The 23,860-nt window shown below is 46.2% G+C and overlaps 1 protein-coding gene across 10 annotated transcripts in view; it reads left to right on the plus strand.

Annotated features, from left to right (window-relative positions):
* NRXN2 (neurexin 2) overlaps positions 1-23,860 on the plus strand; it is a 693,278-nt gene that overhangs the window by 232,468 nt on the left and 436,950 nt on the right. For all 10 annotated transcript variants that reach the window (XM_066582621.1, XM_066582619.1, XM_066582620.1 and 7 more), the window contains one exon: positions 14,324-14,514. In XM_066582621.1, the coding sequence (XP_066438718.1) occupies positions 14,324-14,514 (191 nt within the window). The remainder of the gene's footprint in view (positions 1-14,323; positions 14,515-23,860) is intronic.

The following is a 23,860-nucleotide window of genomic DNA, read 5'->3' on the forward strand; positions in this document are numbered from 1 at the left end:
CCTTTTTAAATGGCCATGTTTACATGGAATGTAGGACAATTATCTGAAGAATTTATCTCCAAATTGTAAAATAAGGGGTTGATAGGAACATATATTTTTCAGAGAAACAAAGGATAGGATAGGTAATAGCTAGAGATGAGCGAACGTACTCGTCCGAGCTTGATACTCGTTCGAGTATTAGCGTGTTTGAGATGCTCGTTACTCGTAACGAGCACCACGCATGTTCGAGTTACTTTCACTTTCATCTCTGAGACGTTAGCGCGCTTTTCTGGCCAATAGAAAGACAGGGAAGGCATTACAACTTCCCCCTGCGACGTTCAAGCCCTATACCACCCCCCTGCAGTGAGTGGCTGGCGAGATCAGGTGTCACCCGAGTATATAAATCGGCCCCTCCCGCGGCTCGCCACAGATGCATTCTGACATAGTTCAGGGACAGTGCTGCTGGTGCCGGAGCTGCTATAGGGAGAGCGTTAGGAGTTATTTTAGGCTTCAAGAACCCCAACGGTCCTTCTTAGGGCCACATCTCACCATGTGCAGTAGTGTGGAGGCTGCTTTTTGCAGTGTTGCACTTTTTTTTTTTTTGTATATCGGCCGTGCAGAGCATTGCGTCCTGCAGTAATTTTACATTGTCCAGGGCCAGTAGTGGTGAGGCAGGGACAGAAGACATATTTAGTGTATATAGGCAGTGGGCCTTTCCAAAAACATTTGGGGAAAAAAATCTATTTGGGCTGCTTGTGACCGTCCTCAGTGTACTGGGTCTCCGCTGGGGGTAGTTGTCCTAATTCATACGCAGCCAGCTAAGTGTTACAGCAGGCTTGCGCAAAATTCTTTCCTGCCTCTGTGTTGCCTCTTACATCACCGCTGTATTCCTGTCCACAAGTGTGCTGGGTCTCTGCTGGGGGTAGTTGTCCTAATTCATACGCAGCCAGCTAAGTGTTACAGCAGGCTTGCGCAAAATTCTTTCCTGCCTCTGTGTTGCCTCTTACATCACCGCTGTATTCCTGTCCACAAGTGTACTGGGTCTCTGCTGGGGGTAGTTGTCCTAATTCATACGCAGCCAGCTAAGTGTTACAGCAGGCTTGCGCAAAAATCTTTCCTGCCTCTGTGTTGCCTCTTACATCACCGCTGTATTCCTGTCCACAAGTGTACTGGGTCTCTGCTGGGGGTAGTTGTCCTAATTCATACGCAGCCAGCTAAGTGTTACAGCAGGCTTGCGCAAAATTCTTTCCTGCCTCTGCTGTGCGTTCCGTAAGCGAAGTCAGCCTCCAACCACAGGCCAATAAGCGGCACATTTAATTACAGCGTTCTGTTTCTGCACTTATGGTAATACACCATGCTGAAAGGTAGGGGTAGGCCTAGAGGACGTGGACGCGGCCGAGGACACGGAGGCCCAAGTCAGGGTGTGGGCACAGGCCGAGCTCCTGATCCAGGTGTATCGCAGCCGACTGCTGCGGGATTAGGAGAGAGGCAAGTTTCTGGCGTCCCCACATTCATCTCACAATTAATGGGTCCACGCGGTAGACCTTTATTAGAAAATGAGCAGTGTGAGCAGGTCCTGTCGTGGATGGCAGAAAGTGCATCCAGCAATCTATCGACCACCCAGAGTTCTGCGCCGTCCACTGCTGCAACTCTGAATCCTCTGGCTGCTGCTCCTCCTTCCTCCCAGCCTCCTCACTCCATTACAATGACACATTCTGAGGAGCAGGCAGACTCCCAGGAACTGTTCCCGGGCCCCTGCCCAGAATGGCCAGCAATAGTTCCTCTCCCACTGGAGGAGTTTGTCGTGACCGATGCCCAACCTTTGGAAAGTTCCCGTGGTCCGGGGGATGAGGCTGGGGACTTCCGGCAACTGTCTCAAGAGCTTTCAGTGGGTGAGGAGGACGATGACGATGAGACACAGTTGTCTATCACTCAGGTAGTAGTAATTGGAGTAAGTCCGAGGGAGGAGCACACAGAGGATTCGGAGGAAGAGCAGCAGGGCGATGAGGTGACTGACCCCACTTGGTTTGCTACGCCTCCTGAGGACAGGTCTTCAGAGGAGGAGGCAAGTGCAGCAGCAGGGCAGGTTGGAAGAGGCAGTGCGGTGGCCAGGGGTAGAGGCAGGGCCAGACCGAATAATCCACCAACTGTTTCCCAAAGCGCCCCCGAGTGCAGACGACCGACGAACAGTGGTGTGCAACCTTTGTCGCGCCAAGATCAGCCGGGGAGCCACCACCACCAGCCTCACCACCACCAGCATGCGCAGACATATGATGGCCATGCACCCCACAAGGTGGGACGAAGGCCATTCACCGCCTCCGGTTTACACCGCTGCCTCTCCCCCTGTGCCGCAACCTGCCACTGAGATCCAACCCCCCTCTCAGGACACAGGCACTACCGTCTCCTGGCCTGCACCCACACCCTCACCTCCGCTGTGCTCGGCCCCATCCACCAATGTCTCTCAGCGCACCGTTCAGCTGTCGCTAGCGCAAGTGTTGGAGCGCAAGCGCAAGTACGCCGCCACACACCCGCACGCTCAAGCGTTAAACGTGCACATAGCCAAATTTATCAGCCTGGAGATGCTGCCGTATAGGGTTGTGGAAACGGAGGCTTTCAAAGGTATGATGGTGGCGGCGGCCCCGCGCTACTCAGTTCCCAGTCGCCACTACTTTTCCCGATGTGCCATCCCAGCCCTGCACGACCACGTCTCCCGCAACATTGTACGTGCCCTCACCAACGCGGTTACTGCCAAGGTCCACTTAACAACGGACACGTGGACAAGCACAGGCGGGCAGGGCCACTATATCTCCCTGACGGCACATTGGGTGAATTTAGTGAAGGCTGGGACAGAGTCAGAGCCTGGGACCGCTCACGTCCTACCCACCCCCAGAATTGCGGGCCCCAGCTCGGTGCTGGTATCTGCGGCGGTGTATGCTTCCTCCACTAAACCACCCTCCTCCTCCTCCTCAACCTCTGTCTCGCAATCAAGATGTGTCAGCAGCAGCACGTCGCCAGCAGTCGGTGTCGCGCGGCGTGGCAGCACAGCGGTGGGCAAGCGTCAGCAGGCCGTGCTGAAACTACTCAGCTTAGGAGAGAAGAGGCACACGGCCCATGAACTGCTGCAGGGTCTGACAGAGCAGACCGACCGCTGGCTTGCGTAGCTGAGCCTCCAACCGGGCATGGTCGTGTGTGACAACGGCCGTAACATGGTGGCGACTCTGCAGCTCGGCAGCCTCACGCACGTGCCATGCCTGGCCCACATCTTTAATTTGGTGGTTCAGCGCTTTCTGAAAAGCTACCCACGCTTGTCAGACCTGCTCGGAAAGGTGCGCCGGGTCAGCGCACATTTCCGCAAGTCCCACACGGACGCTGCCGCCCTGCGCACCCTGCAACATCGGTTTCATCTGCCAGTGCACCGACTGCTGTGCGACGTGCCCACGCGGTGGAACTCTTCGCTCTACATGTTGGCCAGGCTCTATGAGCAGCGTAGAGCTATAGTGGAATACCAACTCCAACATGGGCGGCGCAGTGGAAGTCAGCCTCCTCAATTCTTTACAGAAGAGTGGGCCTGGTTGGCAGACATCTGCCAGGTCCTTGGAAACTTTGAGGAGTCTACCCAGATGGTGAGCGGCGATGCTGCAATCATTAGCGTCACCATTCCTCTGCTATGCCTCTTGAGAAGTTCCCTGCAAAGCATAAAGGCAGACGCTTTGCGCTCGGAAACAGAGGCGGGGGAAGACAGTATGTCGCTGGATAGTCAGAGCACCCTCCTGTCTATATCTCAGCGCGTTGAGGAGGAGGAGGAGCATGAGGAGGATGAAAAGGAGGGGAAAGAGACAGCTTGGCCCACTGCTGAGGGTACCCATGCTGCTTGCCTGTCATCCTTTCAGCGTGTATGGCCGGAGGAGGAGGAGGAGGAGGATCCTGAAAGTGATCTTCCTAGTGAGGACAGCCATGTGTTGCGTACAGGTACCCTGGCACACATGGCTGACTTCATGTTAGGATGCCTTTCTCGTGACCCTCGCGTTACACGCATTCTGGCCACTACGGATTACTGGGTGTACACACTGCTCGACCCACGGTATAAGGAGAACCTTTCCACTCTCATACCCGAAGAGGAAAGGGGTTCGAGAGTGATGCTATACCACAGGACCCTGGCGGACAAACTGATGGTAAAATTCCCATCCGACAGCGCTAGTGGCCGAAGGCGCAGTTTCGAGGGCCAGGTAGCAGGGGAGGTGCAGAGATCAGGCAGCATGTACAGCACAGGCAGGGGAACACTCTCTAAGTTGAGGAGGAGGAGGAGCATGAGGAGGATGAAAAGGAGGGGAAAGAGACAGCTTGGCCCACTGCTGAGGGTACCCATGCTGCTTGCCTGTCATCCTTTCAGCGTGTATGGCCGGAGGAGGAGGAGGAGGAGGATCCTGAAAGTGATCTTCCTAGTGAGGACAGCCATGTGTTGCGTACAGGTACCCTGGCACACATGGCTGACTTCATGTTAGGATGCCTTTCTCGTGACCCTCGCGTTACACGCATTCTGGCCACTACGGATTACTGGGTGTACACACTGCTCGACCCACGGTATAAGGAGAACCTTTCCACTCTCATACCCGAAGAGGAAAGGGGTTCGAGAGTGATGCTATACCACAGGACCCTGGCGGACAAACTGATGGTAAAATTCCCATCCGACAGCGCTAGTGGCCGAAGGCGCAGTTTCGAGGGCCAGGTAGCAGGGGAGGTGCAGAGATCAGGCAGCATGTACAGCACAGGCAGGGGAACACTCTCTAAGGCCATTGACAGCTTTCTGGCTCCCCAGCAAGACTGTGTCACCGCTCCCCAGTCAAGGCTGAGTCGGCTGGAGCACTGTAAAAGGATGGTGAGGGAGTACGTAGCCGATCGCACAACCGTCCTCCGTGACGCCTCTGCCCCCTACAACTACTGGGTGTCGAAGCTGGACACGTGGCCTGAACTCGCGCTGTATGCCCTGGAGGTGCTTGCTTGTCCTGCGGCTAGCGTCTTGTCAGAGAGGGTGTTTAGTGTGGCTGGGGGAATCATCACAGATAAGCGTACCCGCCTGTCAACCGACAGTGCTGACAGGCTTACACTCATCAAGATGAACAAAGCCTGGATTTCACCAGACTTCTCTTCTCCACCAGCGGACAGCAGCGATACCTAAACAATACGTAGGCTGCACCCGCGGATGGAAGCATCGTTCTCTATCACCATCAAAAACGTGGACCTTTTACCTTCATCAATCTGTGTATAATATTCATCCTCCTCCTCCTGAAACCTGACGCAATCACGCCGAACGGGCAATTTTTCTTAGGCCCACAAGGCTCAGTCATATAATTTTTGTAAACAATTTTTTTACGTTTCAATGATCATTAAAGCGTTGAAACTTTCACCTGCATTAAATTTTTTGCCCACCTGCATTAAAGCTGACGTTACATCAGCTGTGCTGGGCACTACAATTGGATATATTTATGTACCGCCGGTGGGTTCCAGGGAGCCACCCATGCTGTGGGTCCACAGGGAGTTGTAACTGCATGTGTCTACTTCTAAAGAACCCCAGTCTGACTGGGGCATGCAGTGTGGGCCGAAGCCCACCTGCATTTAACATGACATTACCTCAGCTGTGATGGGCAATGCAATGGGATATATTTATGTACCGCCAGTGGCTTCCTGGCACCAACCAATGCTGTGGGTCCACAGGGAGTTATAACTGCATGTGTCCACTTCTAAAGAACCCCAGTCTGACTGGGGCATGCAGTGTGGGCCGAAGCCCACCTGCATTTAACATGACATTACCTCAGCTGTGATGGACAATGCAATGGGATATATTTATGTACCGCCGGTGGCTTCCTGGCACCCACCCATGCTGTGGGTCCACAGGGAGTTGTAACTGCATGTGTCCACTTCTAAAGAACCCCAGTGTGACTGGGGCATGCAGTGTGGGCCGAAGCCCACCTGCATTTAATCGGACGTTACCTCAGCTGTGATGGGCACTGCAATGGGATACATTTATGTACAGCCGGTGGGTTCCAGGGAGCCACCCATGCTGTGGGTGCACACAGAATTCCCATTGCGGAGTTGTACCTGCCTGTGACTATTTATAAAAAACCGCGGTCTGACTGGGGCATGCAAACACCTTGACAGAATGAATAGTGTGTGGCACATAGGTTCCCCATTGCTATGCCCACGTGTGCAGCTCCTGATGGCGGTGGCACAGGATTATATTTCTCATTGCTTCTGTACAGCATTGTGGGCTATCGCCCCACCCCTTTTAAAGAGGGTCGCTGCCTAGGCGTGCCAACCCTCTGCAGTGTGTGCCTGCGGTTCCTCCTCATGGCAGACGCACTTATAAATAGACATGAGGGTGGTGTGGCTATGAGGCCAGCGTGTGGCATGAGTGCAGCTGAAAGCTGAGCAGGGACACTTTGGTGTGCGCTGTGGACACTGCGTCGTGCGCGCGCGCGCGGGGGGGTTGGACAGCATGTAACCCAGGAGAAGTGGCAGCGGAGTGTCATGCAGGAAGTGATTGTGCTTTGTTGGAGGTAGTGTGGTGCTTAGCTAAGGTATGCATTGCTAGTGAGGGTTTTTCAGAAGTAACAGTTGTTGGGAGGGGGGGGGGGGTCCACTCTTGCCACTATTGTGGCTTAATAGTGGGACCTGGGAACTTGAGATGCAGCCCAACACGTAGTCCCTCGCCTGCCCTATCCGTTGCTGTGTCGTTCCCATCACTTTCTTGAATTGCCCAGATTTTCACAAATGAAAACCTTAGCGAGCATCGGCGATATACAAAAATGCTCGGGTCGCCCATTGACTTCAATGGGGTTCGTTACTCGAAACGAACCCTCGAGCATCGCGATAATTTCGTCCCGAGTAACGAGCACCCGAGGATTTTGGTACTCGCTCATCTCTAGTAATAGCCAACTTGTTAAACTCCTATTTCTCCAATACCAGGTTCGGGCCACTATCGGATTGATCCTGTACATATCACAATGTTAGTGAGATCAGAAGGACTTGCATTAAAGTACAATGTAAATACAGTACAAATAAGTACTTGATCTCCCTAAAAATATTGATATCATTACTGTATAAGAAGACATGGACTGTACATCCACATATTATACATTGATCTATTGCATCTCAGCAATATTTATAAACAGGGACATGAGATTCTTTATTACATTTTGATCAAACTGTATAAGCCCACTAGCCACTTCACGGCAACCTCATTTTAGTGGGTCCCTAACACACCCGAGTGTGGCACCACATGGCAACTGCCACCACCACAATATAGAGCCAACAAGGAGCATGAGCCATTAGTCGGACAACACAACTGCTACCAGTTAAATAGTTGCATCAAACAATATGTATAAATACAGGATCAGGGCTTATTTAAGCTAACTCTAAATACTATTTCAATGCTTGAGTTCTAGAAAGTGCCTAGTCTAAAACCAATGTATTGTAATGATACAGAACAAAGCCATCTCCACTGTAGTGTGCAATTAATGTGGTGACTCAGACAGGTAAGCTTAGAAAGCATGAAATCCATGAATGAGGCAGTCATTCCAGCACTAATAGATAGCAAGATTATAACATACTGTTTACTGCAGATCCATAGAAGTATCAACAGCAGAACTTATGTATTTCAAATCACATCTGAGTCATAGGATGAGCTGCGAGTAAGAATCAGATACAGTTCTAAACAGATGAACTCTGCTCTAGATACTTTAATAGATCTGCACAAAAGTCATGTTGTAATCCTAACGTTCATGAGTGCGGCCACAAATGCAATATGTTTGGTTTTTTAATGCGGTCTGGGAGGAATTTCTGCTTAGCCAAGAGTCCCTGTTGCCAGAATGGGGTAGCATGCTGACAACTGCTACCGGATGGTGATGGGGTTGTCAGTAGAGATGAGCGAGCATACTCGCTCAGGACAATTACTTGAGCGAGCATTGTCCTTAGCGAGTACCTGCCCGCTCGGAAGAAAAGATTCAGGTGCCGGCGCGGGTGAGCGATGAGTTGCGGAAGTGAGCGGGGGGGAGGAGGGGGCAGGGGGAGAGAGAGATCTCCCCTCCGTTCCCCCCGCTCTCCCCCGCCGCTCCCCGCACCCTGCCGGCACCCGAATCTTTTCTTCCGAGCGGGCAGGTACTCGCTAAGGACAATGCTCACTGGAGTAATTGTCCTTAGCGAGTATGCTCGCTCACCTCTAGTTGTCACATATTGAGATCTGGGATTGATCATACTTTGGATGAGATTTCTGTGGGCGACTGAGAGATTACAGGTCACATACTTGCCGCACATTTCCTGCAGATTTAGAGAGCAATTCCACCGGGAATTAAGCTCCAGCAGAGCATGTATATTACAGCACTGTGCAATCCTAAAACAAAGCGGCTGATGCATTATACAGAATGTGAATGTCCTACTCTGCACTTAGTAATTATAACCATCATTTTCTGTATAATTTAAAAACATTTTTTTCTGCTTGTTCCTTTTAGAAATGCTTTTAGGTCTCTGTAATTTGCAGCTTTGCATACATAAAGTAGGCTGATGCTGTGTTACATTGGAGCTCTTTTATCGCCAGCTTCTGGTAATGCCATTCACTTACATCAGCTTCCTGCTCCTTCTCTCCCCACTCTTTCATTAAGGGCATGTAATAAAGTATGACATATTAATTCAGTGTCACGTTGGAAAACCATATTAACATTGTGTCTTTGCAGGATTTATATTAATCTGAACATAGTAACCCTCATATTAACATGTAATTATTATATCTCTGAATTTAGATTTTTATTCCAGTTGGCACTAGTTTAATTTCCTTCAGACGCTTTCCACAAGTTTGCGTACCTGTATAAAAAAAAGAGGGGGAAATTAGAAAATAACAATTGTTAGGATAATCCAGAAATTAGAAAGAGTCTACTTACAAATCCAACAGGGATGGTGCTCTATTCACTTAAATGGGACTGCCAGGCATTCAAGATGGCGCCTAGGGTGAAATCCTAAAATGGGACAAACCTTAAAACTTTGCTTGAATTTTATTAAAACTCTAATTTCTCAGGATAGAAAATCAATACATTCTCATTCCATCCAGTAAAACATGTATAGGTTTAAAGAGATTGTGCCATTAGTGAGTGACCTATTGTACAGGGTTATTCTCTCGATAGGTAACTTAAACATAGTATGAAGGGAGACAATGACCATCTAATTCAGCCTGTTGCCACCTTCACTTTTTGATCTAGAGGAAGGCAAAAAAACCCCCAATGAGGGTATTGAAACATGTGACATTGGTAATGGCAGCAAGCTCCTGCCATATTGAAACTTTGAAGAAGTTAACAATATACTCCAAATCTTGGACAACCAATGCATGATATGGCTGCTGTTTCTCTATTTTAACAGCTTTTTGGAATAAGGAATGACAATTTGTTGCGAAGGTCTTTTTGGCAATGTCAGAAATCAACTTTTCACATCGTGCACCATGTGATCACACATCTTCTGTTGAGTCAAAAGACTTCTGATTATCTCACATTTTTTAAGCAATCTGTGAATACAGAATTTTGTCTGTACACTTCCATAACCATACTTATTCCGAAATGCCCTATGACATTGCCTACCGCTTTTCCCTGATAATGAGACCTACCCCAATAATAAGCCCTACCCCAGTATTCGGCAGAGGCTTGAAATATAAGCCCTCCCCTGAAAATAAGCTTTAGCTAACCTACTTCATCCACATCAATATTCATAGAAAACCACACAAAAATTAAAAAATTATTGAGGAGTGTTTGGGTTTACTAGTGAGAGAATCACCCTGGGTAAGTTACATTTGATAAACATATTTTTTAAAGAATTTTTGGTGTTTGTTTTACATTTTTGATGTCACTATTTCAAATTTTTTTTTGTAAATCCTAAAATCATTCATTTTTCACATTGACCACTAAACCTTGGGGTATATTCACAGATTGCGGGGAAAATCCATGCAAAAATCCATCCCAAAATCCACACGTGAATCATGGTGTGGATTTTGGTGTGGGTTTCACTGCATAATTCACTGACTGCATTGCATTCAATGAATCTTGCTGTGAAAATCTGTGCCATTTCCACTGTAAGCAAATTCTAATAATAGTCTGATGTTTACTGTTCTGTAGAATAAACCTTTTAGCCGTCATCTTATTATCATCACAGGCAGGATTACACTGACAGGTGACACCTTTATATAGTATATAGATAGATAACACAGACTCAGGGTTGCCAACTGTTCTTAAAGGGGCCCTACCAGAATCACAAGGTATCTCCTAGCCACAGGATAGGGACAACTTGCTCATCGCTGGGGGTCTCATTGCTGAGACCTCTACTGATCCTGAGAACTGGAGTCCCGTGTCTCTAGTCCTCCTCAGCACGAGGATTACTGCACCCCCCTCAGTAGGGAGGAGACTAAATAGAGCGCTGGTTGTGCAAGTGCACTGATGCCCCATTCATTTTTACTTGGACTGTCGAAATAGCCGAGGGGTATGTGTTTGGGTACCTCCATCTACCTCATTGAGATTAGTGGAGCATCGACCACTGATGCTCAGCTAGGCACTGTGGTGTGAGAAGAGACCCTACAGTGACAGGCAGAGGGGAATATGGGACCCATGTTCTTAAGACCCACGGAAATCTCCACTGTGAGACTCCCACTGATCAGCAAGTTATCCCCTATCCTGTTATTATGATTATGTAATTATTATCATTTTATTGTTCACAGTGAATGCTGGGCTGTGAGCAGGTATAATTCATAACATTTATAATTGACTATGATTTTCCAATGTGTCTATAAAAATGTCAGCTGCCCTTGATTTTTGGATAAGCTGTCCAGAAAACAATCAAATTAGCAACCACACACAGTATCCACCTTTCACAATTGTTGATAATCACAGCTTGTTGACTTCCCTTCCTGGACAGCGATCTCCACATGTCATAGAGCATGCCCAGACAAGTAAATGTGTCAGCTCTGGTCCTTTGTGCAGGGGTGCCAACCATCCAGAAATTCTTGGTCAGGCCGTAAAAATGGACTGCCCATACTTGAGCAAGTTACTATGATTGTAATGATCATCATTTTACAGCTCACCATAGATGCTGGTAATGAGCTCACATTAGTATGTGACCTATCAACATGATTACTTATAATCTGAATTATTTTTTAGGATTTTCCTATATGTTCATAAAAAATGTTGGCTGTCTGTAATTTTCTGGAAAGACAAAAATTAAAATGTATGTTAGCACCCATTGTGTGAATGGCTCATGAGGCTTCTGTAAGAAATTACTAAACGCTGTTAAAAGCTCCTCAAGTAAGACGGCCGCCCACATAGTCACGTTCAGACAACAGAAGAAAACAAATCTACAATCAGAAAATAACAAAATTAGAAAAATGGAAAATGTTTCACTATCTGGGTTTAATTAGTAAAACATATAGGTGACACGTTCTCTTTAAATATGTCCTTTTTTTTTTTTTAAACATGGGAGCCTATGAGTAATGGATGGCTGATAGAAGGTATCTGTTGGAGGCATCCATCATAGTTAAACATTTTTAACATCGGAGCCCATGTCATATGTTGTCATATGTTGAGCAAAAAGAAATGTTAAGGGAGGCACATCAGTATTATAATTCCTCTGTTAATTTGGTTTACCTTGATCTTCAATTTAACCTTGACGGATGAGATATATAATGCCTCTTTATGGACTTTCCTCTAATAACACCTATAATATTTAAAACACTGAAAGACAATGTGAAGTTGTCACAGCCCCACTTTCTTTGTTGTAGCTTTGGTTACTTGTTATTGACTCTAAAGAGGTGACAAGTTGAGATGAGTGAGCATACTCGGTAAGGCGATATACTCGAGAGAGCATCGCCTTTTTCGATTCGGGGGGCCGCGAGGGCTGGGGGCGGCGCGAGGCAGCAAGGGGGAGCAGGGAGTAGAGTGAAAGAGATCCCTCTCTCCCTCCCGATCCCCTCTGCAACCCCACGCTCACCCCCACGCCCCCCCCCCCCCCCGAATCTTCAGGGACGAGCCAGCAGGTACTCGAAAAATGTAATGCTCTCTCGAGTATATCGCCCTACCAAGTATGCTCGCCCATCTCTAGTGACAAGCCAAATGTGAATACATATACTATGTGATATACAATATGTTTACTACATGACCTAAATCAGAATCTACCGGTAGTCCTACAAAAATATCCTCCCTACATATATATAGGGAGAGGGAAAGGACTTCTGGGCAGATCCCTGGAGTATGAGGCATCCATTCTTCTATGCAAATGTACAAAGCTTTATCCTTGGTATTTTAAAATATAGAAAATGACAAAATGTCTTATACAATCATAAAAACTCTTGCAAAATGTGAAAAAGGGAAAGGTGAGAAGTTCCCTTAAATACATTGGCATGAATATCTTCTATTTAACACTTCCATTTTTAAAGCACTTTTAAATACGAAAGAGCAGCTACAAGTAAAAAAGTGAAATAAAATGTATTTCTGACTGTATTGCAATGTAACAGACAAAAAGTACAGTATAAGAAAGCAGCCATTGAGAAATACCGGCAGAAAAACAGGGTTTCCCAAGTCTAGGGCACAGTTAGAGAGTCTCAAGAAATGTGAGGGGGCTTTTTCAGGGATAGTTGTAAGATAGACCAAACTATCAATGAACAAAACACACCTAAGGACATTCAAAGTACCTTTACATGGGACGATGGTCACCTGAATAATTTCTCAAATAAGCAATCACTGGCGGCTGGCAGCCCATGTACCAATAGCCCCCTACAGCTCAGTTGTCTCTAGTCGTTCCGTTTCAGCTCACTGAAACAAAACGATTACTGAAAGAGCTTCTCACTCAGGAGTTGCTCAATCTATGAACGACTCCTGTTTACTGTGAATGGAGGTGGGCGAGATCTCCTGCTGCTCTGCCTCTATTATTTGACAAGCAATAGTCCTTGGGATGGCTGCTGGACACTTATGTCCCTGACAGTCATCTGATGTGTTTTCGCTACCAGTTTGTAAGATTTGAAGAAATCTAATATAAATAAGCCGACAAGCTTACAAGCCTACAAACTGTTTCTTGCACAACAGTTTGACCCCTTTGCTTTAACTTTGGTGGCTGATTTTGGTGTCATTAGATGACACACATGCTCACCACTGCCGTAAAATCATTAAACTTGAGTTTAGTAGCTTCAGTGAGCAGTCGGCCGAGTGTAAAGTTAATGTCTATGGCAGCGCTGTTGTGTCAGCCGAAGAGAGTGAACCGTTGTTTTGCTAAGCAACACTGATAGGAAGCCAAGGCAAACAGTGAAGCTGCACGGGTCTGGGAGAGAGGGAGGGAGAGAGACGGCACTCATTGCAGGGTGGAGGGAGGTAGAGAGATGGCAATCAGTGAAGCTGAATGTGAGGGGAGAAGATACATGGCGAAAGACACATGGCAAGAAGAGAGATAAATAGAGATAGAGAGAGAGACATGGATAGAGAGACATAGATAGAAAGAGAGGCATAGTGAAAGAAACATAGAGAGAGAAACATAGATAGAGAAACATAGATAGAGACAGATAAAGACATAGATAGAGAGAGATAGATAGAAAGATAGAGAGAGAGACAAACAGAAGGAAAGAGAAAGAGAGATAGAAAGAGAGAGACAAAGAGGCCGGCTGCGCATGACCAGGTTTGAATTAGGAAATCTACAAACGTCTCCTGTGCGGACGATCCGCAGCACTCCGCAATTCAAACCCATGTCAGCTGCGACTGTGATTTTTCGCTCACGGAGGAAAATTCTTGCGGACGGCAAAAACGTTATCAACCATCTTTCCAAGCTTTTTATGTTCTCATAGCGAACATCGCGTCAGTCTAGTGATAAGAGTTATGATAAGGTTATGCACCTTGGGATAGTGCAAATAGATGTCATCATTACACATTAATTTGGAGAGCATATGCATATGAAATGGCACAGACATGCTGTGGTTAATTTGCACTTAAAAAATACCAGAACAGGATGAGCAGAGGAGTGAATACTCAATTAGTCCACTAATAAGGGATGCAAAAGTTTTATGGTCTTTAAATTTGTGTTAGGGGGTCACCAGGCCAGTGTGTTATCTCTGCTTTAGATTTCTCATATTCTCCACTGATGCAAAAAGCCTCCTCCGAGGTTCATTCCATTCTTGAGAGTATCAAGGATAGTTATAAACTTGCACTCCCAAATAATTCTATGACTTTGGCATTTGAAATTGCCTTTAAGTATAATAACTTGCATATGTCTTCATGTCTTTATGTAAAACATTTACTGTCACAGTGTAAACTTAACTGTGTGCCTATCTTTAATCCTCTAGGTATATACATTATGTCTTCGATCTTGGGAATGGCCCTTCCTTGATGAAAGGCAATTCGGAGCGACCATTGAATGATAACCAATGGCACAGTGTGGCTGTCTCAAGAGACCCAGGAAATGCACACACTCTAAGAATTGATGGAAGAACAGTCACTCAGCACTCTACAGGGGCCAGCAATCTAGATTTAAAGGGTGAGAATGCACATTGCCACTGTTAAATGCATATATTTCTACTTATGTTTATCATTCCTGGTATGAAGAGTAGGAAAATATAAACCACAGATCAGAGTGTGGAAAATGATGAAGGAATGAAGATTGCAGCCTGAAACTTAGTACAGATTTTTAAACTCAACATAACCACTAAAACATGTAAAAATATTTTTTTTCCATATTAAAGCCTTTAACATCTAAATGATAAAATTCTGTCTGCATACAGGACCCATTAGAGGGAGCTTTCTGTATACTAGTTATGCACTAAACCTTGATATTAAAATAATATGCAATCCGCTCACCCTAGTGGTGACTACAGATAAATATTTAATTATATGTCTGTACAAGGAATTTACAGTTCTGTAGAAGAAAAATATAGCACTTTAACATATATCTAGAAACGAATCAGCAGAGAATGTGGTATCTAGTACATGACAAAGTTGTAAACGATGGACCCGTCTCTTTTTATAAAAAAAAAATTCTTTTCCTCCCCATTATGAACATCTATGAAACTAGATCTTTAGATTCATGCATACAGTATAGCAAATGTTTAAAGCTAGACAGCCAGAAGATGGATGTTGAATCTAATGTCAAGCATTAGTCAGTAACTCAGGCTTGGCAGTAGGTTTACTTGTCTCCTCATTATTTCCCAAAATATTTGTCAGTAAGTACAGTCTTTGCAAATCCATCCTTTGATATTTTAGTAGAAAACTGCAGTGTCTGATCTTCTCAAAATAGTTTCTTAAGAGGTCTTTTCTCGGCTCTGTGTACTGTATATGGCATTCTGGTGGAGTTTCTGTCAGTTTTTACTACAAGAATAGTGCAGCACACAGCACTTTTCATGCTGTCGAAACAATAAAACTCGCTTTATCAATTGCAGTCTGCAGCAAAGCCCATACACAAGTTACAGCAAAAAAACAATGTACAAATTCTTGTCTTCACAGTGGATGACTTAAAACGAGCAATTCTTAGGATCGGTTTACATGGGCAGATGATCTGCTTGTGCTACAAGTGCTGACCTAGAAGAAGTATGTCAGTCAGCGCTCGTTTAACCATATTTACACATGCAAATTCTGTACTATGTGGGTGAATAATAATCATTACTACAGTCATTTGCCACAATAGAGCTAACGTTACATCTCCCCATTTACACTTCTGTTTTCTGAAATAGCATTGTAAAGGAGATCCCCTAAAAGCAAGTTCCTAAAAATATATAATAATATTGGAACCAGATAATGTGTTCAGTTCACATTTTCTGATGATTACATAGCCAGGGCTATGGAGGAAATACTATTATGTTGTCATGCAGATCAGTCAGTAACAGCTGAAGAGCCAAAGATTGGGGGTCATTACTGTAGCAAAAACACAGAAAAAAAAATCGCTGCCTCTAGAAGGAGCTGTTGGAATAGAATGAAACTTTCTCTGTGTGATTGTAACGTTGATATAAATAAGCGATTACAATATCAGAGCAAAAAGGATAATTTATTGCAGAAAACTGAGCACTAGACGGGAGGCTCTAGTACGCTGTTGTACTGCCTCTAGCTAGGATACAAGATGTGATACAGGTGGGCATGGAGGCTCTAGTACCCTGTTGTACTGCCTCTAGCTTGGATGCAAGATGTGATATGGGTAGGCATGGAGCCTCTAGTACCCTGTTGTACCGCCTCTAGCTTGGATACAAGATGTGATATGGACAGGCATGGAGGCTTTAGTAAACTGTTGAACCGCCTCTAGCTTGGATACAAAATGTGATACAGGTGGGCATGGAGGCTCTAGTACCCTGTTGTACCACGTCTAGCTAGGATGCAAGATGTAATATGGGTGGGCATGGAGGCTCTAGTACCTTGTTGTATTACCTCTAGCTTGGATACAAGATGTGATACAGGCGGGCATGGAGGCTCTAGTACCGGTTGTACCACCTCTAGCTCGAATACAAGATGTGATATGGACAGGCATGAAAGCTTACAGGTTCCATATGGTATCTTGTGGCATGTTGCACCACATTTGCTCTAACCGAGCCTCTAGATCATGCAAGCTCACAGGCTGACAAAGTTGGCATCCCAGAGGGTCCCATACATGTTCTTTTGGTGATAAATGTGACAATGTTGTGGAGACTTTCCTGTGACCCCCTTGTGTGTGCGGCTGTGCATTTTCCTTCTTGAAAATGGCTCTTACAAGCCCCACCATGAGAGGAACACATGTGGCTGCAGGATGTCCTGAACATATCTTTGAGCTGTCATTGTCCCTCGTACCACTACTAGGGGTGACTGACTGTCATATGTGATGGCCCCCAGACCATCACACCAACAGAGGGGGCAGTGTGCCACTCCACAGCAAAGGGAGGATTGAGGCACTTACCCCAGGTCTCCAGACATGGACACAGCCATCATCAGTGCCCAAACTAAACCTGGATTCAACACTGAAAACAAACCAGTTTCACTCCATAGTGGTCTGGTTTCATCATTCATAACACTACTGAAAACAGAATATCCAAATATCCTTCAGCCAAGTGCCTGGAAATGGTTCCAACAGACACAGGGATCTATATCGATGGTGTCACCTGTCTCTGAATGGTGGATAGTGAAACAGTTGGAGCTTCTTTGACCATCAGACAATTTTCTCTACTGGTGGTCTGTTGAGCATTTCCTGAGCCCGGTCACTGGTTGTGCATACTCTCATGAATCCACTGGTCCCAGCACCTCTTAATAGTCAGAACGGCCAAGATGTATATTCAATTTGGCGATATGACCATCCAGCTTCTCACACTCCAATACTGCACCCCCTCTCAAACTCTGTTAACTGGGTGAAATCTCTTTGATTGTGTCATAGAGGCATCTAGTGGTCAACAAGCTCTACACAAGCGGAAAAGACGTTCACTGCACAGAAGTAGCCACTGGGATCCTTTTTATAGGCCAAGGGTGAAACTACATTTAGGGCCACAGGTGGCAAGACCATTCATCTTATCACTCCACATCTCTAATCATTTGCATATCTGCCTGAGATGTAACTGCATGACGAGTTTTGCAGCAAAATGACAACTTATAGGGGCTTGATTTTTTTTTTTACAAATTGCTGTACAAACTGCCTCCAAAACCAGAATGTAAATGAAGTGCACATTGTTTCTTACCGAAATGGGTGTTCTAGCTCACATGAAATCTTGTAGGATGAAGAGTAAAATCTTGTTCTCCTGAGATTCTGTAGTCTGATGTACGTGTAAAGGGGAAAAACAGTAAGAGTCTTAGGTAGAAAAATTATGTGTAACAAATGCTGATTGACCATATAGAAAGTCAATAGATGATTGTTGACTTTAAACCTATATGTTGTAAATATCATGAGCTTTTTCGTCCAAATGATCATTCAGGTACCAGTATTTGTTATTTTGCCTCCTCCATCCCCTGCAGCTTACATTAGGGTTGGCAGCACATCCCTGGTTTACACAAGGGATAATTATTTTTATCTCTTCATAAAACATGTAATCAATGACAAATCAGCACATTTGCTCACACTGTGCAATTTTTGGATATGAACATTCATATGAATAATTGTTTGGATGCTTGTCGCCCTGTCAAAACTCCCAATACAAAAGATTATTTAAAAAGCAAGCTGTCTAGCCATGTTGAACACCTGGGTGCAGGAAACAATGAAGAAGTGTCCAGTCTAGAGATGAGCGAGCACCAAAATGCTCGGGTGCTCGTTACTCGGGACGAAAATTTCACGATGCTCGAGGGTTCGTTTTGAATAACGAACCCCATTGAAGTCAATGGGCGACCCGAGCATTTTTGTATATCGCCGATGCTCGCTAAGGTTTTCATTTGTGAAAATCTGGGCAATTCAAGAAAGTGATGGGAACGACACAGCAACGGATAGGGCAGGCGAGGGGCTACATGTTGGGCTGCATCTCAAGTTCCCAGGTCCCACTATTAAGCCACAGTAGCGGCAAGAGTGGGCCCCCCCCCTCCCAACAATTTTTACTTCTGAAAAGCCCTCATTAGCAATGCATACCTTAGCTAAGCACCACACTACCTCCAACAAAGCACAATCACTGCCTGCATGACACTCCGCTGCCACTTCTCCTGGGTTACATGCTGCCCAACCCCCCCCCCCCCCCCGCACGACCCAGTGTCCACAGCACACACCAAAGTGTCCCTGCGCAGCCTTCAGCTGCCCTCATGCCACGCCACACTCATGTCTATTTATAAGTGCGTCTGCCATGAGGAGGAACCGCAGGCACACACTGCAGAGGGTTGGCACAGCTAGACAGCGACCCTCTTTAAAAGGGGCAGGACGATAGCCCACAATGCTGTACAGAAGCAATGAGAAATATAATCCTGTGCCACCGCCATCAGGAGCTGCACACGTGGGCATAGCAATGGGGAACCTATGTGCCACACACTATTCATTCTAACAAAATCCTGATAGGGGTCTTCTATCGACCACCAAAAGCAACAGAAGAAACTGAAAACTTACTACTAAGGCAGATAGAAGAGGTGTCAAAGCGAAACGAAGTAATTATCATGGGGGACTTTAATTACCCAGATATAACATGGGAGAACGAAACCTGCAAATCTCACAGGGGTGATAAGTTCTTGAGAGTAATTAAAGACAATTACCTGAACCAACTTGTGCAGGAACCAACAAGAGGGAGGGCCATTCTGGACCTAGTACTAACCAACAAACCGGAACGTATAAAGGGGGTGCAGGTTGAGGGGCACTTGGGGAACAGCGACCACAATATAATCAACTTCCAGCTGTTAATCAATAGGAAGCCTTATCAGGGAGTGGCAAAGAAACTAAACTTTAGTAAAGCAAAATTTGATGAGCTTAGAACTACTATCGGTAACATTAATTGGGACAACATCCTCAAAAATATCAGTACGGAGGACAAATGGGAAAAGTTCAAAAGGATCCTAATCGCTTCATGTGAGCAGTTCATTCCCTTTAAAAATAAAAGAAACTCAGCTAAAAGGAAACCAATGTGGCTCGACAAGACGGTACGAGGGGCAATAAACGAAAAGAAGAAAGCGTTCAAACTACTAAAGCAACAAGGCAGCGAAGAAGCGCTAAAATCGTACAGGGAAAAAAACAAAATATGCAAAGATACGATCAAAACTGCCAAGGAGGAAGCAGAAAGACGGATCGCAAAAGAGAGCAAAAACAACCCGAAGCTATTTTTCAACTACATTAACAGCAAAAGGATTTGCAGGGAGAGTGCTGGCCCTTTAAAAAACAATGCAGGAGAAATCATTGATGATGACGAAGGGAAAGCAAATCTACTAAACAGTTTCTTCTCAAGTGTATTCACCAAAGAAAAGGAAATGCCACACGAGATGCAGGGGAATAAAACGAACCCCTCACAAAATATCTCATACCTAACGCAGGAGGAGGTGCGGAAGCGTCTAAAGAAAACTAAAATTGATAAATCGCCGGGCCCAGATGGATTACACCCAAGGATACTAAAGGAACTAAGTGACGAGATAGCTAGGCCGCTATACCTAATATTTCTAGACACTATCAAGACCGGAGTAGTACCATTGGACTGGCGCATTGCCAACGTGGTTCCAATTTACAAAAAAGGGAGCAAAAGTGAGCCTGGTAACTACAGGCCAGTAAGTCTCACTTCAGTAACGGGAAACATTTTCGAGGGGATTCTGAGAGACGCCATCGATGAGTACCTCAAGGAGATTAAGGGAATAACTCCTCACCAGCATGGATTCATGAAGGGTCGCTCATGTCAAACAAATCTGATCAGTTTCTACGATGAAGTAAGCTCTAAGCTGGACCAGGGAGTATCTATTGATCTTGTATATCTGGACTTCTCTAAAGCCTTTGACACCGTGCCACATAATAGGCTAATATACAAAATGAGGCAGCTCGGACTGGGCGAAAACGTGTGTAAGTGGGTAAAAAATTGGCTCAATGATAGAAAGCAGAGGGTGGTAATAAATGTCTCATACTCTGATTGGACCACAGTCGCTAGCGGGGTGCCACAGGGTTCAGTACTAGGCCCCACTCTGTTCAACATATTTATCAATGACCTGATAGAGGGGCTGCACAGCAAAATATCAATATTTGCAGATGACACAAAATTATACAATATAATTAATGCAACGGAGGACAATGTGCGGCTACAAACAGACCTGGATAAGCTGGGGGCTTGGGCAGGAAAATGGCAAATGAAGTTCAATGTTGAAAAATGTAAGACTATGCACATGGGCAGGAGGAACGGATGTCACAAATATTCACTTAATGGGGTACCACTAGGGAAAAGTGATATGGAAAAGGATCTGGGGGTATTAGTGGATAATAGACTAAACTGGAGTAACCAATGCCAGTCAGCTGCTGCAAAGGCAAATAAAGTCTTGGGGTGCTTTAAAAGAGGTATAGGGGCGAAGGACGAGAACGTTATCCTTCCATTATATAAGACACTTGTCAGGCCTCACATGGAATACTGCGTACAATTCTGGACACCGGTGCTCAGGAAAGATGTCACAGTGCTTGAAGGGGTTCAAAGAAGGGCAACTAAACTAATACATGGAATGACGGGACTGGAATACCCAGAGAGGCTATCCAAATTGGGACTATTTACTCTAGAAAAAAGAAGGTTAAGAGGCGACCAAATAACCATGTATAAGTACATGAGGGGACAACACATGGATCTCTCCCGCAATCTGTTTACACCCAGAACCATGACGGTAACAAGAGGACATCCGCTACGATTAGAGGAAAGTAGGTTTCATCACCAACATAGAAGGGGATTCTTTACTGTAAGAGCAGTTAGACTGTGGAACTCTCTACCGGAGGAAGTGGTGATGGCAAAATCCATAGAGGAGTTTAAAAGGGGACTTGATGTCTTTCTGGAGAAGAAGGATATTACAGGATATAAATATTAGGTTAAGTGTCAATCCTGGTATATAGGCAGGTAGGAACTATTAGGGGTTGATCCAGGGAACAGTCTGATTGCCATTAGGGAGTCGGGAAGGAATTTTCCCCCCAAAAGGGCTAATTGGCTTCTGGCCTTGGGGTTTTTTGCCTTCCTCTGGATCAACACAGTAGGATAGACAGGCTGGACTAGATGGACATTGTCTTTATTCGGCCTTACATACTATGTTACTATGTTACTATGTAAGGTGTCTGCATGCCCCAGTCAGACTGCATTTTTTTATAAATAGTTACAGGCAGGTACAACTCTGCAATGGGAATTCCGTGTGCACCCACAGCATGGGTGGCTCCCTGGAACCCACCCGCTGTACATAATTGTATCCCATTGCAGTGCCCTGGACAGCAGAGCTAACATCAGATTAAATGCAGGTGGGCTTCGGCCCAAACTGCATGCCCCAGTCAGGCTCGAATTTTTTTATAAGTATACACAGGCACGTACATCTCCCTAATGGGAAGTCCATGTGGACCGACAGCATGGGTGGGTCCCAGGAAGCCACTGGCGGTACATAAATATATCCCATTGCAGTGCCCAACACAGCTGATGTAACGTCAGCTTTAATGCAGGTGGGCAAAAAATTAATTGGATTACACTGTAGGCGAGGGTCCAAAAAAATTGGTGTACCAACAGTACTAATGTACCTCAGAAAAATTGCACGTGCCCAACCAAGAGGGCAGGTGAAACCCATTAATCGCTTTGGTTAATGTGGCTTAATTGGTAACTAGGCCTGGAGGCAGCCCAGTTAAAATAAAAATTGGTTCAGGTGCAAGTTTCAACGCTTTAATGAGCATTGAAATGTATAAAAATTGTTTACAAAAATTATATGACTGAGCCTTGTGGGCATAAGAAAAATTGCCCGTTCGGCGTGATTACGTGAGGTTTCAGGAGGAGGAGCAGGAGGAGGAGGATGAATAGAATACACAGATTGATGAAGCAAAAAGGTCCCCGTTTTTGATGGTGATAGAGAACGATGCTTGCATCCGCGGGTGCAGCCTACGTATTGCTTAGGTATCGCTGCTGTCCGCTGGTGGAGAAGAGAAGTCTGGGGAAATCCAGGCTTTGTTCATCTTGATGAGTGTAAGCCTATCGGCACTGTCGGTTGACAGGCGGGTACGCTTATCCGTGATGATTCCCCCAGCCGCACTAAACACCCTCTCTGATAAGACGCTAGCCGCAGGACAAGCAAGCACCTCCAGGGCATACAGCGAGAGTTCAGGCCACGTGTCCAGCCTCGACACCCAGTAGTTGTAGGGGGCAGAGGCGTCACCGAGGATGGTCGTGCGATCGGCTACGTACTCCCTCACCATCCTTTTACAGTGCTCCCGCCAACTCAGCCTTGACTGTGGAGCGGTGACACAGTCTTGCTGGGGAGCCATAAAGCTAGCAAAGGCCTTGGAGAATGTTCCCCTGCCTGCGCTGTACATGCTGCCTGATCTCTGCGCCTCCCCTGCTACCTGGCCCTCGGAACTGCACCTTCTGCCACTAGCGCTGTCGGATGGGAATGTTACCATCAGTTTGTCCGCCAGGGTCCTGTGGTATAGCATCACTCTCGATCCCTTTCCTCTTCGGGTATGAGAGTGGAAAGGTTCTCCTTATACCGTGGGTAGAGCAGTGTGTACACCCAGTAATCCGTAGTGGCCAGAATGCGTGTAACGCGAGGGTCACGAGAAAGGCATCCTAACATGAAGTCAGCCATGTGTGCCAGGGTACCTGTACGCAACACATGGCTGTCCTCACTAGGAAGATCACTTTCAGGATCCTCCTCCTCCTCCTCCTCAGGCCATACACGCTGAAAGGATGACAGGCAAGCAGCATGGGTACCCTCAGCAGTGGGCCAAGCTGTCTCTTCCCCCTCCTCCTCATGCTCCTCCCCCTCCTCCTCAACGCGCTGAGATATAGACATGAGGGTGCTCTGACTATCCAGCGACATACTGTCTTCCCCCGCCTCTGTTTCCGAGTGCAAAGCGTCTGCCTTTATGCTTTGCAGGGAACTTCTCAAGAGGCATAGCAGAGGAATGGTGATGCTAATGATTGCAGCATCCCCGCTCACCATCTGGGTAGACTCCTCAAAGTTTCCAAGGACCTGGCAGATGGCTGCCAACCAGGCCCACTCTTCTGTAAAGAATTGAGGAGGCTGACTCCCACTACGCCGCCAATGTTGGAGTTGGTATTACACTATAGCTCTACGCTGCTCATAGAGTCTGGCCAACATGTGGAGCGTAGAGTTCCACCGTGTGGGCACGTCGCACAGCAGTCGGTGCACTGGCAGATTAAACCGATGTTGCAGGGTCCGCAGGGTGGCAGCGTCCGTCTTGGACTTGCGGAAATGTGCGCTGACCCGGCGCACCTTTCCGAGCAGGTATGACAAGTGTGGGTAGCTTTTCAGAAAGC

Source organism: Eleutherodactylus coqui, chromosome 11, assembly GCF_035609145.1.
Source record: "Eleutherodactylus coqui strain aEleCoq1 chromosome 11, aEleCoq1.hap1, whole genome shotgun sequence".
In the NCBI taxonomy this organism is placed as follows: Eukaryota; Metazoa; Chordata; class Amphibia; order Anura; family Eleutherodactylidae; genus Eleutherodactylus; species Eleutherodactylus coqui.